The 17,487-nt window shown below is 44.1% G+C and overlaps 2 protein-coding genes across 2 annotated transcripts in view; one reads left to right on the forward strand and one right to left on the reverse strand.

Annotated features, from left to right (window-relative positions):
• LOC307204982 (ras-related and estrogen-regulated growth inhibitor-like protein) overlaps positions 1-17,487 on the forward strand; it is a 226,159-nt gene that overhangs the window by 177,619 nt on the left and 31,053 nt on the right. The window lies entirely within an intron of this gene.
• Positions 493-7,188, reverse strand: TXNIP (thioredoxin interacting protein). Its single transcript, XM_079956233.1, has 8 exons — positions 6,692-7,188; positions 5,154-5,226; positions 4,899-5,046; positions 4,338-4,440; positions 3,777-4,033; positions 3,054-3,213; positions 2,633-2,784; positions 493-2,233 (listed from the first exon to the last, which is right to left on the reverse strand). The coding sequence occupies exons 1-8, from the start codon at positions 6,939-6,941 to the stop codon at positions 2,198-2,200; spliced, it is 1,179 nt and encodes a 392-aa protein (XP_079812359.1). The 5' UTR covers positions 6,942-7,188; the 3' UTR covers positions 493-2,197.

A 17,487-nucleotide genomic window follows, 5' to 3' on the forward strand; every position in this document is an offset into this window, starting at 1 on the left:
CCCCTGCCCGTACGGGCCAGTCGTGGCCGACTCTGGGGTTGTGTGCTCATCTCGCTTAAGAGGCCGGGAGCCAGCGCTGTCCGAAGACACTTCCGGGTCACGTGGCCAGCGTGACGAAGCTGCTCTGGCGAGCCAGCACCAGCACAGCGCACGGAAATGCCGTTTACCTTCCCGCTATAAAGCGGTACCTATTTATCTACTTGCACTTGGGGGTGCTTTCGAACTGCTAGGTGAGCAGGAGCTGGGACCGAACGACAGGAGCTCACCCCGCTGCGGGGATTCGAATCACCGACCATATGATCGGCAAGTCCTAGACACTGAGGTTTTACCCACAGCGCCACCCGCGTCCCATTGTGCAAATTAAGTTAATGCAAACCCACTTACAATTGCATGGTCACGAGCAAAATTTGAGGATGTGGTGAGAAACTGACCACTACCACCCCGCCACCTACCCTCCCTCCAGGAATGCCTAAGCAGACAAAGACACTGGCATTTCAATTTTTGAACATTTATTAGAAACATGACCCCAAAAGGGGGATTCTGCAGAACTGCAGTAGTACAAAATATAATTAAATTTTCAAACCAGTACAAAATAAAGCAAAACGGAGCAACAAAATACACAATAGGAAAACAAATCAGTACACCCAAATTTATGTCCACCTGTCACTTATATAGTATCTTGTGACAAGATATTTGGAGTGACAAAATCTGGGATCAATTAACACTTTAGATATGCAGTGCTGTTTTTTCAAAAACTGTTTAAAGAAAGTGCATTTTTCCATCAGTGGGGAATAAACCAAGTTATCTGCTGAAAAATATAGGAGCGGGGGGGTAAGAAGAGCAGCCCAGAAATAGATATGCTTCCTTATTTGATTTCACACAAGCCTAAAGCCATGCCCGATTTTATTCTGCTTGTGTCAGCTTTGTGGGAAAGTACAAAGCTGTTTGGCACCATTCAACAAAATATATAGAGATTGGTCTTTAGATATTGCTGGGCTTTTGATAACCAAGGAAGCAAGGGAATGCATGAGAAACCTCTCAAGAAGATGGTGGGGGAAAGTGCTGCCCCCCCCCGAGCCTCAGATCCTGCCCTTGCATCATTCAAGGCTGCCAACAACTTGCCCCATACCCCAAATTATCAACATTGGTTTATAGTCACACAACACTAAAGATTCAAGATAAGAAAAAAATAGGCATATAGTGATTTTTCTCCCTTATACAATGTTTGCTTGTTTACATACTAAGGAGAACGCAGAATTAGACAAAAACAGAACAAAAACCACAGAAATTAAGTGCCACAAAAGTCCATTACAACAACACTTGAGACTGTTTTAGAAAGCTAGACTTCTAAACAGTGTTTGATTTGCTCGATAGGCAAACACAAAAGAACACAAAATTATTGCTTCTTAAGAAGTTGGGAGTTCTTCTCCCTGGGGCTTTTTTTTGCCCCTTTGGATGGAGTGTTTATTACAACCTAACACTTAACACCACCTGCTATACTTTTCTATTCTCACCTCATTCCTTCACTTAATGCTATTGAGAGAAAACCCCAATCCCATCCAGCATCTGCAGCAACACCTACCAACCTACCACTGTCCATCTAGCAACTCTCCCCACACTTTTTTCCAAGTGTCCCAAAGATCAGGGTGTTAGGTTTTAAAACCTGAGAAAAGCACCTTTACTCCAAAAAACTGCAAGAAACAAACTACCAAAAGCTTGCTTGTCCTATTGAAAAATCTTCAGACATACAAACTCATGTATCTAAATCACCACATTCAAAACAATTTTGAACAGATACAAATGGTTTTTGGTTGTCATTCAGTAGTATTTCTTCCAAACTGTTGGTCTGTTGTTGGCCTTTCACCTCCCCTCATTCAGAAATGCCTGCCCTACCCTACAGTCCCATCTTGAAAGTTTCACTTCAGCACCTGGCTATAGGGGAGAGCCGAGGCCTGGGTCCACCACCGACCCACATAGCTTCTCTTGGCCTGTGGCAAGTACACAAAGGCATAAAGATAGCCATTCAATTCAGCTCCTTGCGGACAAGTCTTCCACGAGATGTGCTGACACCATGAGGTCTTCCTTCCCTTTTCATCAGGGAATTTCTGCCTGGTGCATAATCTCTGTGAGTGCAATTGTTAAAAGTCCAGAAAAAGCTGGATAAAAGACAACTGCATAAATGTCCTTTGATTGGTGCTCACTGGACATTGTTGTTGATAGTGCAAGGATCCACCTGGAAAAGAGGGAAGAACAGAGGGTGTGTGTAAGATGAAGGTCTATCAGCTCCAGAACTCAGCTTTCAAATATTCTGTACTATTTATTTGCATTACTATTTTTAATTGCAAGACCACCTTGGGGGACTTGGCAGAATAATCCCATATAAATGAAATAAATTTTAAGGCTTTGCAACTGGATCCATTCCCCTTCAGGTAGAGTGCAAAAGCTGAAGTTTGGAATAGAACCTACTTAAGCCACAATAATATTCGCAAAGCTTGCTTTGCATGGCTGCTCTTCAGTGAACCCCACACCCCCATCTCTTCGCCCTGATTTTATTCCTACCACTTGCAAGCCGTGTTTATTGGTCTGTGCTGCAGTCACATTTTATTGTGTGACAAGAGTCAAGATGTCTCACCTCTGTGTAGGTAGGCGGTGGCATGAACTTGAACTCTGGAGCATACATGAAGATGGGGCTGTCAAAGGAGTTGTCAAGCTCATCTAAGAGAGGGGTGGTGGGACTCTCCAGGCGGTGGTCTTCAGGGACAATGTCCAGGTAGCATGGAGGTGCTATATTGGAAAAGAAACAGATACACGTCAGTCCACTCTTTCCTAAATCTATCAAATACTTCTGGTGTAATGTGTTTGGAGCAACAGATACTTGATGGAATTTAGAAATCCTAGCTCTTCCCAAAACTGAGTGACAAGGCTGCTTCTTACCACCCGCTTTCTAAAGACCTCCAACCCCTGCAATTGTGTCCTTGTAGAGGCCCACCTTAAGTCCTAACTAGAAGGCTACATTTTCAACAACAAAAAGACATCCAGGAAGCTCAGCTCACCTTCTGGGGCATCTGGGATGTTGAGGTCCACCCAGCTCATCTCGGAACTGGTCTGGCTGGCCATGCTAGAGCTGCGGCTGCCAATGCCAGAAGACTTGCTGCCAATGACGAGTGGCAACTCCAGGATGATCTTCTTGGAGCCTGGGACACTGACATAGATCTGCAAAAAACAACAACAGGAAAATATGTGGTGAGATGTAATGTGGTGCCTTCTTGAGAGAGATAATATAGTCTGTGGGGGATGTGGGGAAAGGAGGGCTACTCCATGCCTACAGGGATGTGTTTCAGGGCTTGAAAGCAGCTGTCATTAAATGCAAGATCTCTCAGACAGAATATTTCAGAAGTATGGTGTTTTCTGTCTTGGCTTGCTGGGAATTAAGAGGTCAGCCACCTTGCAGTGAAGCTCTTTAATCCAGATCAAATGTCCTGTCCTTAAAGTTGTCAGGGCTTAAGTCTACTGGGATGTATCTCCCTTGGAAGTCTTAAGCCCAGAGGTATCTTAGCCAGTTTTGATAATGATGTAGGAAATGCCTTTTTAAAACATTTCAGGTGACAGCCTAGAATTCAAAATAGATTCTGGGGCTATGCAGTTCCCAGAATTCACCCCTGAATATGACCTCAGTGCTTGAATTCAGTAGGGATTCTGTAAGCCCTCAACAGAAGCAAAGAACAAGGAAGATTTGGGGTGGGGGTAGGGGAGGGCTGCCTTTCTAAGCCCCTCACCTGCAAGAAGTACTCCACACGCAGGATGTTGCAGCCTAGAATGGACGGTTTGATCTTCTTGACCCGGAGGGTCTTGCCACGCCATGATTCAGACATGCCAGAGACAATGTGGTTGCCTCGGACGCATGAGAGCTTCTGGGAGAAGACCTTGGTCTGCCCATTGGCCAGGTAGGTGTGCTTGGCAACAATGGCTGCCTTGGGCATCACAATCCGGGAACAGGTGTTCTCAAAGTCGGCATTGATACATATGTCATCACCTGGTAAGAACAACAAGGAGAAGTTTAGTTGTGGAAGACCTACAGAATTTGCCCACTGGAGCAGATCTTCATTGAGATCAGTTAGGTGCCACATTTTTCAATGATGACTTTCCCTGCTTGCATCCAAGCTCCTTATTAAATCTCCAAACCACACCTATATCTCCAACCCTTGAACTATGCTTGGCTTGCCAGGAACAGCTAGCAGTTACAGGTCTGACTACTAGCCATTTACATCATTTATTCCAATTTTCCACCCTTCCTCATCAACTCCCGTTTCCTGAAGAGGAAAGGAGCCAGGCCTCACCTTCACAGAATCCTTTGCGGTCAATCCTGGCACTAACAGACACATGCCCATCAGGGATAAACATACAGGACACTTTCTTTTCCTTCTTGGCAGCTACAGGTGACTGAAAAGAAATGCACAAGAAGATATTGTTACATACATACATACATACATACATACCTACATACATACAACATTGACTAATTTCCAAAGTGTTGCTCCTGTTCATATGTACTATCTGTAGTCTCAGGAGTTCAGCCTTTGGTACCTTGTCAGACCTTCAATCACCCCTTGAATTATAACTAATTATTCACAAGTATCTTGCTTCAACAGATAGTAAATGAGACAATTGGACACAGACTATTAATTTCAAGCTAAAGATGAACAGAGATGCATGTCTCTGTGAAGACTTTGAACCAACTGAACAGCAATTGGGAGAGAGAATTCCAAATTCTGAAGCAAAGTTCACTAAAAAATGCTGAAAGATGGCCTGTTTCAGATTAGCTGTGGCACTAAATCTACCTAAGCTGATGACTGACAAATGACCAAAGCTATCAAAGGACAACCTCAAGTCGTAATTACCATCAGGTCTGGAGTGTTGACGTCAATTTGATCCATGACCTCAAAGCGCTTCTTTATATCTTGAGTCGGGAAGGATGGACGATCCAAGAAAGCCTTCACCCAATAGTCAACGCAGCCATATTTGCCCTTGAAAGTAGTACCAAGCGGCCTGAAAGAATACACATGTCCCATTAGACACAGGAAAGGCAGGCAAGCGGTGATAAATCCTGTATTTTAATACTAACATATCAGTGGCCATGTCTGGCCAATACCTACCCCTGAGGTAGCTCAAATCCAAACTTGTACTCGTAGGTGTTTCCTGGTCTCAGAATCACAGAACCATCTGCATCTGGGAAGACACCACAGAAAGAGGAAAAGATGTTAGGCTTATAGAGAAAAGATTTTAAGTATTTTAAGATGACTAATAATGCAAGGTGTTTTTATCAATGTCAGTGCACTTTCAAAAAATTAAGCAGGTAAGAGATTTAAGCTTGAGTGGTGCCTAAGGAACCCCCATGTTCTATTTTACCAACAAGTCAGCATTTCAAGAATTGCTGCTTTTCTCATCCTTAATACTAGCTGCTCACACATGCAATTAAGGTCTCAACTGTTTAAAAAAATTCAGTCTCCTTTCCTATCTGTGCGTCTGTCCAATTACAAACCAAAACGTCCAAGTTACAGAAGCCAACAGTCTAAAGAATTTCACATCTTCCTAGCTCTCCTCACTTGCTCTGATCTTCAGCCAAGGTGACGACTATACCCCTCTCCCAGGATGAGGGACTCCCCGTACTGCTAGGCAATCACTACCTATTAATACATCCACTGCCAGAAGTCCCAGCTGGCCAGTTCCCTGCTGCGCCAACTGTTACTGGGACATACCGTACTCTCGGAAGTTTGCTTAGCAAGGGAACTACAATGATTTGAAGTTGCCGCTGGCCCTTTATTCAGAGGTGACCCATCACCCTGGACCCTTTGTTCAACTTCCTAGTAGTTCTCTGCTTTAGGTTATTCCCAAGCCTGAAAATTATCTCTCTCTTCTCTGCTGGCGCCTATTTGATGCTAATCTTTTGCTTGCATCTCAGACCTGCAAGGCTGCAATCTTAGAAGGGCTTACTTGGTAATCAAGCCCCATCAAGCTCATGGGGACTTAATTCCAAGTAAACACACATAGGACTGGGATGCAAGTTTTGAAAGCCAGTCTTTAAATGGGGTAGAGTTCCATTCCCACCCCATTCTGAGCCTGCGCTAGGTTTCAAACCTAGACAGAGAACCCAGAAAACATAGGAAGATACTGTACCCAGTACAAAAAAAAAAAAAACTGTACAAAAAAAAAAAACTGCCCCCAAAATTCAGTTTAAACAAGAAAAAGCAGAACTGGACCAAGTATTTAGAGCCAAGTATATATACGCCACTGAAGAGGACACCATTCCAACCAACTCATTAGCTTTGCAAACAGAAGTGTCCCAAGTTCAAGCCCCATCAGCATCTCAAAGAAAGGCTGGAAGAGACCCCTGCCTGAGAACTTGGAAAGCCACCGCTGCCCGCCCATGCAGACAAACTGAGCTAGAGGAATCATTGGTATGACTCTATACAGTATAAGACGGCCTCCGATGTTCCTATGTAAAGCCAAAGGTGCCATCCTAAGTCTCCTTAGGCTACGGCGAAGTCCCCATGCATAGGACCAGACTGCAAAAGCTACCCACTCGTTGGGCTTCTCAAAATTCCAGGAAGGGCTTTCAATTCTTTTGCAAAAGCGGAGACGCAAAACACACAGAGACGCCCCCCCACTCCACCCCCACGACCATGATGCTCACCAGTTGGATGGTCGTCCAGGGTGAGGACATCTTCATAGCGAAGGTATTCCATCTCCTGCTTGCACTGCTGGGGCCCTTTGATCCACAGGACCTTGGCCACCCCGCAAGCCAGAACTCTGACCCGGGTGACCCGGGTGACTTCGGCCACCTCCACCACGACACGGCCAGCCACCTTGTCCCCGCTGCTGTAGACTTTGTCAGGCTCGCTGAAGGCCACTTCGAAGGTCTTGATCTTCTTGAACATCACCATGGTGACCCAACGGTTATTAGTATTCTCAGGCAAAAGGGTCAAAGTGGGCTGAGTTCCGAAAAGCTTAGCTTTTGTGCTCAGAAATATTTTAAGGGGACAAAATTGAAATGGCAATTATTTTTTTTAACGCAAATTTCCCCCCTTTGTCTTCTCGAAATAAAAGGAGTACGGTAATAGCCAAATGGAGTGCTAAGGAACTCCTGCCTCCTCTCTGTCCCAAGCCTGCCTCGGCTATTGGCACCGTCATCCGGATGCGGCCGTTTTATATGCGGCCCACACCCACCTTCCCCCTCCTTTACGCTGTTGATCTCAGGCAGCTCCATGCGGCCGGCTCGTGTACCCTCGTGCTGTCCTCGTGCACAGCGCTCCGATTGGCCGGTTCGCCGTGTTTACAGTCCCGGCAACCAATCGGAGGCCGGCCCGCGGCGCGTGGACAGTGTGTGTAGAAGAGATGCCGGCTGTAAGAAAAAATGAGAAACAGGCGGTTGGGAGGGGTGGGGTGGGGTGGGGAAATGGGAGAGCGGAGTGGCAGGAGGGTAGCCAATCGAGAGGCGAGAATGGTGGAGAAAAAAAGCGCCGCTAGCCAACGAGGCGCGGAGGGCGGGATTTAGCGGAGTTGTAGTAGCTGTGAGAAATTTCGCATAAGCGGGGTGTGTGAGGGGAATTTTGCTTAAGTTATTCAGGGATATATTGCACATCTCTCTCTATATATTTATTACCTTCTCTGCCAAGTTGTGCAAGGGGAACTCCAAACCTGCACCCCTCAGACCTCAATATGCCCCATTACTTTGGATAAAGGGAGGAAGGAACTAATCGCTTCATAAAATTTTAATTAGCTTGAGGAGAAAATATTTATGTTTCCTTTCAATATTTACATGTTTCGTTTTTTAAACCTTTTTCTTTAAAAGATGCTTGTGAACAATTTTTTTTTAAATTCTTGAAAGAGCATGAGGGTGACAATTGAACATTCTGCCAAAAAGTGTTTCCTTAAAGTTTTAGTTTACAAAGCTTGTGGCTCAAGCATGTCACTAATCCAGCCCCCCCCCCCCGCAATAATAAGAGGTTAAATTGGCAAAGGAAAAATTGAAGGGGCAGTTCTAAAAAGGAGAAGCCCAAATTGGATCTGACCTCTCAAGATGGTCTTGGAAATCCAGAAACATTTCTCGGAATATGAAAGAGAAATAGAAAGAATATAATCAAATGCTAACAAAGGTTAAAAGGAACACGACCAGTTAAAATCAGATTTAAACGGCAAATCGAATGCCCCAGGCATCAAAAAAAAGCTGAAGTTCTTAAAAAAGTTACAGGCTAGTAAAACTGATTTTTATTACACAAAAGTGTAGCAGATCCAATTAATCTTTAATTCCTAAAATGTAGCATTTAGTCATGCTTAGAAGTTCTGATTTCCTTTGAAGCATACATTTATGTATAGACTCAGTGTTTGCAAATAAACAGAAATACCAATTTGTGTGGCACACATGTACTTTAATTCACTACATTCACACTCAATTACAACTGCTTTACTTTGGGAATAGCCCTTTTCCTAAGAGAAATGCTGCTCAATGACATCCTTTACATTGAAAATACTTCCAACCTTGTCCACGAATAATATAATAATAATAATAATTTATTATTTATACCCCTCCCATCTGGCTGGGCCTCCCCAGCCACTCTGGGCGGTTTCCAAAAGAATATATTATGATACATCAAACATTAAAAGCTTCCCTAAACATGATGCTTTGAAATGAAATATGATGCTTTGTCTTATTTTTCCAACTGCGTGCACACCATACATTTAAAGCACCCCCCCCAAAAAAAATGGGAACTGTTGTTTGTTAAGATTGCTATGAATTGCAGCTCTGAGGTATAAACTACAGTTCCCAGGATTTGGGGGTGTGTGGAGGGGAGAGTGTGCTTAAAATCTTTGGTGCATACGCAGAAGAGTCAACCTTAGCTGGTCTCAGCTGGGTCAGTCTGCATCTCAATTGCTGCTTTGTTAGTTTTCTCTCGGGCGTCAAATGCATTCTGCAAATGTCAGAGAAGCTTTTGCTCTGCTACAGGCTTACGGCCAGTGGTGCTTGCGATCCAAGGCACGTTCCAGAAATAGTATCCTTCTCAAGTACTCTCTTCTCTGCCAGACTGCTTTTAACCTTTGGCTCCCTGACCTCAATTCGGCCATAAGCATAGCACAGTGTTCCTGAAGGTACGCTGAAGGAAATAACAATAAGGTTTGCGTGTTTTGAGCCACACACACCCAAGATCACATCTTCGAATTCTGTGTTAATTATTGTAGATCTGCCATCACCCAACTGGGGCCCTCCAGATGTTTTGGACTATAACTTCCATCAGCCTCAGCCAGCATGTAGTCCAAAATGTCAGGATGGCATCGGGTTGCTGAAGCCTGATCTAGGACACTGTTTTCTTTAAACTATATTGTGGGAAAGTCCTGGGTTCCTTAGAAACATATCAGGGGCTACTGAATGTGAAGATTGATCATGGCTGACAAGCTTCCCTGAAATACGCTGCTTGGTCATCCCACTACCATACTTCTGTTGCAAGGCATCATCACACAGGACTGTTGAGCATGTGCTAAATTCAGCTGCACTCTCAGTTCACAATGGTGAGGCCTCTAGGCTTGTGCAGGGTGGGGGCAGCTGGGTACACTTGCTCCAGGCCTCGGAGGGCTCAGCTAGCTGTGTGGTAGGGGCCTGCCAGGGGCCAGTTGCTTTTGTGTTTGCGTTTATAACTTAATTCTAAACAAGACTCCTGCCCCAGGCCCTAGAAGCCCTCAGTTCCATTTGAATTGACTTATCATATATGCTTCCATCTTCTGCAGAGCAAAGCTGTCCCACAACAACTAGCAGGCAAGTCACTGCGGTAAGGGTTCCCTTGAGATATAATTTAAAAGCAAACATCCAAGTGGTTAGGAATTGTTGGATTTATAGGGAGTTGGACTGGATGATCTCTTGGGGACTTTCCAACTCTGTGGTTATGCGCTTCTATTGCATTGCCAGCTCTGCAGTTCTCACCTCTGTGTTTCCATTGTCTTGCTTAGAAACAAACTCAGTGCCTCCTTATGCAGCAGAATCATTGACTGAAATGTAAGCAACCATACCCAAAACAGGTTTCAGGTCAGATTGGAAAAGGAACTTCATTTTTATTCCATAACAAATAGGAAGAAATTGATAATACAGGCTTGGGTTTCAACTGACTGGTCTTTTATTTATATTTATTGATGTCTTGGATTTATAGCCTACCGTTCCTTCCAAATGAGTCCAAGACAGCAAACGACAAGTGAGAAAAAAGTAAGAGCAATTTGAATACCGCTGCAGACGGGGACATTTCTCAACTTTCTTGTTGAAAGTGGGAAATTTTCAGTAGGTACCAAGCAGACAACAGAAGACAGCACCTGTCTATTATCCAGGGAGAGTAAATTCCACAGGGTGGGTGCCACAACACTAAAGCCCCACTTTCTACATTGTATGGAATCCAGACCTCCTGATAAGACAATATTTGCAGAGGAGTGCAGTGATCAACTGGGTATTTAAGGGATGAGATGATCTCTAAAGTATCCTGGTCCCAAGCTGCATAGGGCTTTATTCGCCAAAACCAGCACCTTGAACTTAGCCTTCAACTGCAGGGTAACATGTTGGCGATATTCTGCCTCAATTAATCATCAAGCTGCCACATTTTGCACCAGCTGCAGGTTCCACACCAACCTCAAGGGCAACCCCACAGAGTACATTGCAGTAATCCAGTTATTATTAAATGCAGTTATGAAAAAATTACATGTGGCTGTAGGAAGACAGCTGTTATTTGCCGTTCGTACTTGACAGATGCACAGGGCTGGAAAGGCAAATTTTATACTTGTCACAATGCAGAAGGTGAATATTCACTCGTTTCTAGAGCTTCTGGTACTTTCTGTTATTTCCCCCCTTCCACCCAATCTGGAATACCAGAGAGAGAGAGATCCCAGCTGCTGAAGTGCATTCTTCTGGCAACTGTTTTTCCTTGTTCTTTTCCTCTGTTAACAAATACCCTTCTGGTTTGTTTACACAAAATATAAATATATAGCCATATAAGGTTTCCTTCACACAATAAACTGCTCCTACTAAAGCCTGCTAAAGGGATCTGCTCTGCTTGAAGTCAAATTGTTCTCAAAAATCTTCCACTCATTGTGGATAGGAGGGGTAGGCAATTCAAAGGACTGAGAATATGGTTTTTCTGTTTCAGGACCGGGTGCAATGAGGGAAAGTTCATTTTTAATGGATTTGCAAACAAAAAGGTCAAACTGGACATAATATTATATACATCTTTCCATGTACTCTGCATGCTTTTTCAGAATCCAAATAGCAGCTGCAGGGGAGAAGGCAGGTAATTATTGAGATTGCAGCAGGCAGGGAAATGTAGCTTTCACCCCCTGCAATGGTTTGGATGAAAATACTGGAATGTGCCAAACTGACCTGAATAAAGAACTGAAAGCAGGGGTTTCTCCGTGTTAGATTGTGGACACTCATAATATGCAATGCCTATTCAACATCTTCCTTAAAGTTGTCTACACAAGTAATTAGATTTATATGCAAGATGGAACGTTTTGGTCCAGTTCCTAATACAGTATAAAAGATGTTCAGAGACTTATTTCCCACTCCACCCTTCCTTCTTACTATCTAACTTTTCTTCACACACTCTCACCTATCTGAAGACAACAGGATCTTTGCCTATGGCACTGGCTGGATAACTGTGGAATTTATTACAGAATGCCAGGGAACTTAGATGGTAAGATACGTTACTCCAGCGGTTTGGGGTTGCTTTGGGCATGACAGCCATAGTTGGCGTCTCTAGCCTGGAAGAGGTGGGGACATGCAAACTGAAAATTTGCTAAGGCCACATCGCATCTTGGATATTCTCTGTTAGGTACAGTAGCACTGTTAAATGGTAGCACTGTTAGGGTGGAGAGCCCTCTGCTGGTCTCATCCAGCATTCCCATTCCCCTGGAGCCAGTTTTGGGAGTTCATGATATGTATTTGTATCCCTCTTTTCCAGTAGCATGCTGGAGGAAGATAACAAAATACTATTGCTCAAAATCTTTGAAACAATTCAGTACAAATTAATAGCAAACATAAGGAATGCCATGGTGACTTCAGGATTAGATTACTGCAACACACTCTGTGTGGAGCTTCCCTTTCACCTGCGGTTAGTCCAGAATGCTGCAGCATGATTGCTAACAGGAGTGAGACTCTGTCAACATATAACACCTCTGCTCAGAGATCTGCACTGGTTGCTCATTTGCTTCTCAAGGCCAAAGTCAAGGTGTTACTATCAGTATATAAAGACCTGAACAATTTGGGACCAGTTTACTTCCAGGATCGCCGTACATGCCCAAATGACTGCTTCAGCCTGCAGAGCTAGCACTGTTAGAGGTGCCACATAATACTTGTTCTGCACTTGTAAGAAATCAGTCTTTTAGTATGGAAGCACCTACACTTTATAGTTCCCTGCCCATTAACATCAGGCTTCCATTGTACTCTTTGTGATGCTTGCTAAAGACATTTTTGTTCAGGCAAACCTATCCAGACACACAAAATCTGAGATTAAACACATGACTTTTTAGCCTATTCTTGATTTTAATTATATTTTGAATGTTTTAAAATATCTGCCTTTTACCGTTTTTATCAGTAATTCTGTTATATTTTTATTGCGATCAAGCAGCATGTAATTTTTGTTAAATAAATAAATGCAGCATCGCATCCAGAACTATCATAGGCATTGGAGAGGCAGGAGGGTAATTCTATCAAGCTCCTTTCTATCAGAATCAAACCAGCTATCTTTCAGAAGAACCATGTGTCATTTCTGACCCCTCTAGCCCAATGTTATGTACTCTCCTGCAGTGGTGTAGCATGGTTTGCCCAGGGCAGGGCAAGTGTTGCGCCCCCTCCCCAGTGGACTGAGCAGCTGGAGTGGAGGCATGCTTGCACTCTGCTAAAATAGCAGGACTCCACCAAATCCTACTGGTAGGTCTCAAGTACAGGATTACACCTTCAGTGATGCAGCCAGTAATTACGTTTAGCATAATTACGTTTAGCATTATGTGCAGTGTTCAGAGTATGAGTGCTTCACAGGCTGGGCATATGAAAAATAAATTCAAAACGCATCTAAATGTTTCTTTTTCTCGATTCGGATCAAATATGGTATGAGGAAACTTCCTCAAAATGCAGTATTTCATAAGAAAGGGCATGATAGATACAGATATATATGGATTGCAGCTGGTGTGTACACTGCTTCCCAAACCTGTGGCGGGAGTGCACTGCATGCAGAGTCAATGGGAACATGTACACAGGCACGTAATTATCTTGAAATCTTTACAACAACCCTTTAAGTTAGGTCACTCTTTATTATCTCCATGTTGCAGAAGGGAGGAAGGGCTGTAGTGGAGATTGCAGTTTGCCTAGGGCTACGTAATGAGTTCATGACAGAAGTAAATGTTGAACCCCAAGGTCTTCTTGAGTAGAAGCTCCAGCAGCTAAATTCCATAAATTTGGCATTAACTTGTATTGCTTACCATCCATTTCTGCCTGCATTTCAAGACTTTATTTGCTATTACAAACACTAGAAACTTAGGCTTTTTTTTAAAAAAAAAAAAAGAAAGAAACTTGAGATTCACAGAAAAATGCAAATACCCTCATGGGTAGCCTACCACTTGCTACTCAATTGTTTTCACAAGGAAACAAGCAAACCCTCAGATATCCATTTGGTTGATTTGTCTGGTGATTTTTCTTTCTTTTATCCCAGATCTTAGGAGTAAAGAATGTACTTGATGTGCATCTTCTTTCCCCCCCGGAAATAATTCTACGATTTAAACTTTCAACTCTGTATCCCAAACAAAAGGTGGTAAATTTATCATGTGCAGCCTAATATGTTTTTATGTCCCAAAATTACAATACCCCAGATAGACTTCTGTGAGATAGAGGCCTCAGAAGACTTGTTCTTTTGAGCATTCATTCTCATTTGTTTGCAAAGAGGTTGTAGCAATGTTGCTGTGAGGCATTCGCGAGCTTTTTTGTGGAGAAAGTCCTGTTGCTCCGCCGTGACCTCCCTGCCAATTTAGATACAGTGACTGAACTGGAGGCCCCTTGACTGACTTCAGGTCCAGTGTTGGACCATTTCGATCGAATACTCCCTGCTGATGTGGATAGATTCCTCCAAGTTAGTAGGCCCACCACCTGCCTCCTTGATCCGTGCCCGTCTTGGCTGATTAGGGAGTGTCCAGATGTTGCGCGGACCCCCCTGGTTGAAGTTATCAATTTGTCCCTTGACACGGGGACATTCCCAGGGGAACTGAAGGAAGCAGTGGTATGTCCACTCTTAAAGAAAACTTCATTAGATCCCTTAGACCTATCCAATTACCGCCCAGTTTCAAATCTTCCATATCTGGGTAAGGTAATTGAGAGAGAGGTTGCTGAACAGCTCGGTAGGTTTCTGGAGGAAACATCGGCTTTAGATCCATTTCAGTCCGGTTTCCGTCCTGGTTTTGGGACCGAGACGACTCTGGTTGCCCTAACAGACGATCTCCGTAGACAGCTGGATCGAGGCGGGTCAGGACTGGTGATCCTTTTAGATTTGTCAGCAGCCTTTGACATGGTTGATCATGATCCTCTGGACCACCGCCTCGCAGATGTGGGGATACAGGGCATAGCCCTTAACTGGCTGTGCTCTTTTATCTCTGGTCGGGGACAGAGGGTGGCACTAGGGAGGGAAATGTCGTCGCGCCACTCCTTGGTGTGTGGAGTGCCGCAGGGCGCAATCCTCTCCCCAATGCTTTTTAACATCTTTATGCGCCCCCTTGCCCAGATTATCCGGAGCTTTGGGCTGGGCTGTCACCAATATGCTGATGACATTCAGCTCTATCTGCTGATGGATGGCCACACCGACTCGGCCCCGAACACACTGACCAGATGCTTGGAAGCTGTGGCTGGATGGTTTTGTGGGAGCCGATTGAAACTAAATCCTTCGAAGACAGAGGTCCTATGGCTGGGTCAGGATGGCATGGGGATGAGGGACCAACTCCCTTCTCTTGCGGGGGCCCAATTAGTGCCATTGCCTTCCGTTAAGAGTTTGGGTGTAATCCTTGACGCCTCCCTTTCCATGGAGGCACAAGTTACAGCAACAGCCAAGGCGACATTTTTCCACCTTCGCCACATCAAGCAGTTGGTCCCTTACCTTTCCCGCCCCGACCTGGCCACAGTGATCCATGTGACGGTCATCTCCAGGCTTGACTACTGTAATTCGCTCTACGCGGGGCTGCCCTTGAAGGTGTCCCAGAAACTCCAGCGGGTGCAGCGAGACTCTTCACGGGGTCTCTGCCATGGGAGCATATTCACCCAGTGCTTTTCAAGCTGCACTGGCTCCCGGTGGAGTACAGGATCAGATTTAAGGTGCTGCTTTTGACCTTTAAAGCCCTTCACGGCCTAGGACCCTCGTACCTATGGGACCGCCTCTCCCGGTATGCCTCCCGGAGAGCCTCAAGGTCCATAAATAGCAACACTCTTGTGGTCCCGGGCCCTAAGGAAGTTAGATTGGCTTCAACCAGAGCCAGGGCCTTTTCAACTCTGGCTCCGGCCTGGTGGAACGCTCTGCCTCACGAGACCAGGGCCCTGCAGGATCTGATTTCTTTCCACAGGGTCTGTAAGACAGAGTTGTTCCGCCTGGCCTTTGGCTTGGAGCCAATTTGATTCCCTCACTCTCTTTCTTTTTTCTTTTCCTTCTCCTGCGATGAGGCTACATTTTAATATTTTAATGTTTCAATATTTTAATTTAATTGTATTTTTTAATTTTGTTTTTAAGTTGTAATCATTTAACTTGTTTTTATTATTGCTTGTAAGCCGCTCTGAGCCCGGCCTTGGCTGGGGAGGGCGGGGTATAAATAAATTATTATTATTATTATTATTATTATTATTATTATTATTATTATTATTAAAGCAAACTTTATCCCACACTTCCCAATGCATTTTTCCATCACTTATTGCAAAATAACAACAAAAAATATCTTCATGAAGATGGTTTGTTGTGCAATACCTCAAAATTGTTGGTATTCTGCTTGTATTTTGGTTAAAAGGAAGATCGCTCCATAACTGGTAGGGTTCACATGGTGGAAGTGTGAGAAAACAAAGAGTTTGGTAAGTGAGGAGCAGTGAGCTAGCTAAGCCTGGCAGGACATCATATTCTATGGTCTTAACCGCTTCATACTTTAAATAAAGCATGTTGGTTATGGGAGGCTGGATATCCCACAAAAAATTGGCAAAAGCCTGAGAAATATTGCTTTTATTGATGGATCCTGCCCTCTAGAGGTCACTGGTTTGCTTGCAGGGTGTTTACACACCTTCCCATTAATCATTTGTTCACCCTATACTTTCCCCATGCATATTGCCATCACTTCCAAACAGCAAAAAGTCCCTTTTCTTTTTTTTTAAGGATTTGTTGTGCTGGGCGGCAGAGTGCATTCATCTACTTTATATGCACAAATATAAAATTTTGGTATGCACTTTAATTCCTTCCACAGAATATTGAATGACTGGAAGTTCCCTTAAGGACCTTTCTCTTTACCCAGGCATTTCCTGTTGATATGAACGGGGTGGGTGTTGTTCTGCCTGCTGTAGCCATTGAAATTACATGGCTGTCCGAATGCTTTAAACTGTTATGCCTTTTTGTGTACATTGTGAACTAGTTCAAGATTCATGAATGAAAAAGGGTGTTAATAATACAAATGTAAAGAGTGCTCTTGAGCATGTGCTGAGTGCCTTTCCCTCCCCAATGAATAATCAAATCACAACCAGTGTTAAACAAGGGCACAGGCTTTCACAGGGCAGAGTGTAATATCCAAGGTCTTTCATGTCTGGAATCAACCACTGTGGCTTAATTGCTTATATGTAAGGACAGTGGCTGAGGACAGCAGCCAAACTCTCCCCCTCTTAATGCATTGATAGGGCACAGGCACTGATTCCTACCCATCTCCTTCGTATTTCCCATCTGTTTTCTTTTTGCATTACAGAACATCTTCCTCCTACTCAGCGTGGAGGAGAAGGGCTTATTTGTCTTTCAAGTACTTAGTCATGTTTTGTCACAACCTAAATGCTAATTTGCTGATTCGATGCTTCATATAATAGTTGGTGTTTGTAACTGCCATGGAGCTGCGAACAGAGGAAACATGGCTGGGCACTCTTGGATCTGTGATTCTGAGGGTAAACATGATCTCAGAGCCATATCTGCCATGAGAGCCAGTGTGGCGTAATGTTGAGCCATGAGCTGAGAGACCAGGGTTCAAATCCCCACTCAGGTGCTGCACCCAGTGAGCTTCATGGCTGAGTGCAACATCAACTCTCCCCACTTGTGATTCCCAGGAACTGGTATAGTATTCAGAAACATTACTGCCTCCGACAGCGGAGGCAGAACATAGCCATTGTGGTTAGCAGTCATGGATAGTACATATAATGAAATAATAAGACTTATAAATGACTCTTTATCTTATCCAACTAACTTCCAATCAAACCAA

The sequence above is a fragment of the Podarcis cretensis genome (assembly GCF_951804945.1).
Source record: "Podarcis cretensis genome assembly, chromosome: 16".
Classification (NCBI taxonomy): domain Eukaryota; kingdom Metazoa; phylum Chordata; class Lepidosauria; order Squamata; family Lacertidae; genus Podarcis; species Podarcis cretensis.

What these genes read in the sequence shown, in the direction of transcription:
- TXNIP (XM_079956233.1), bottom strand. Translation starts at nt 6,941, where the DNA reads ATGGTGATGTTCAAGAAGATCAAGACCTTCGAAGTGGCCTTCAGCGAG. An exon ending in CCTGGACGACCATCCAACTG is followed by an intron (nt 5,227 to 6,691) that starts GTGAGCATCATG and finishes GTGTCTTCCCAG; the next exon opens with ATGCAGATGGTTCTGTGATT. An exon ending in GTGTGGAGTACTTCTTGCAG is followed by an intron (nt 3,214 to 3,776) that starts GTGAGGGGCTTA and finishes TGTTTTTTGCAG; the next exon opens with ATCTATGTCAGTGTCCCAGG.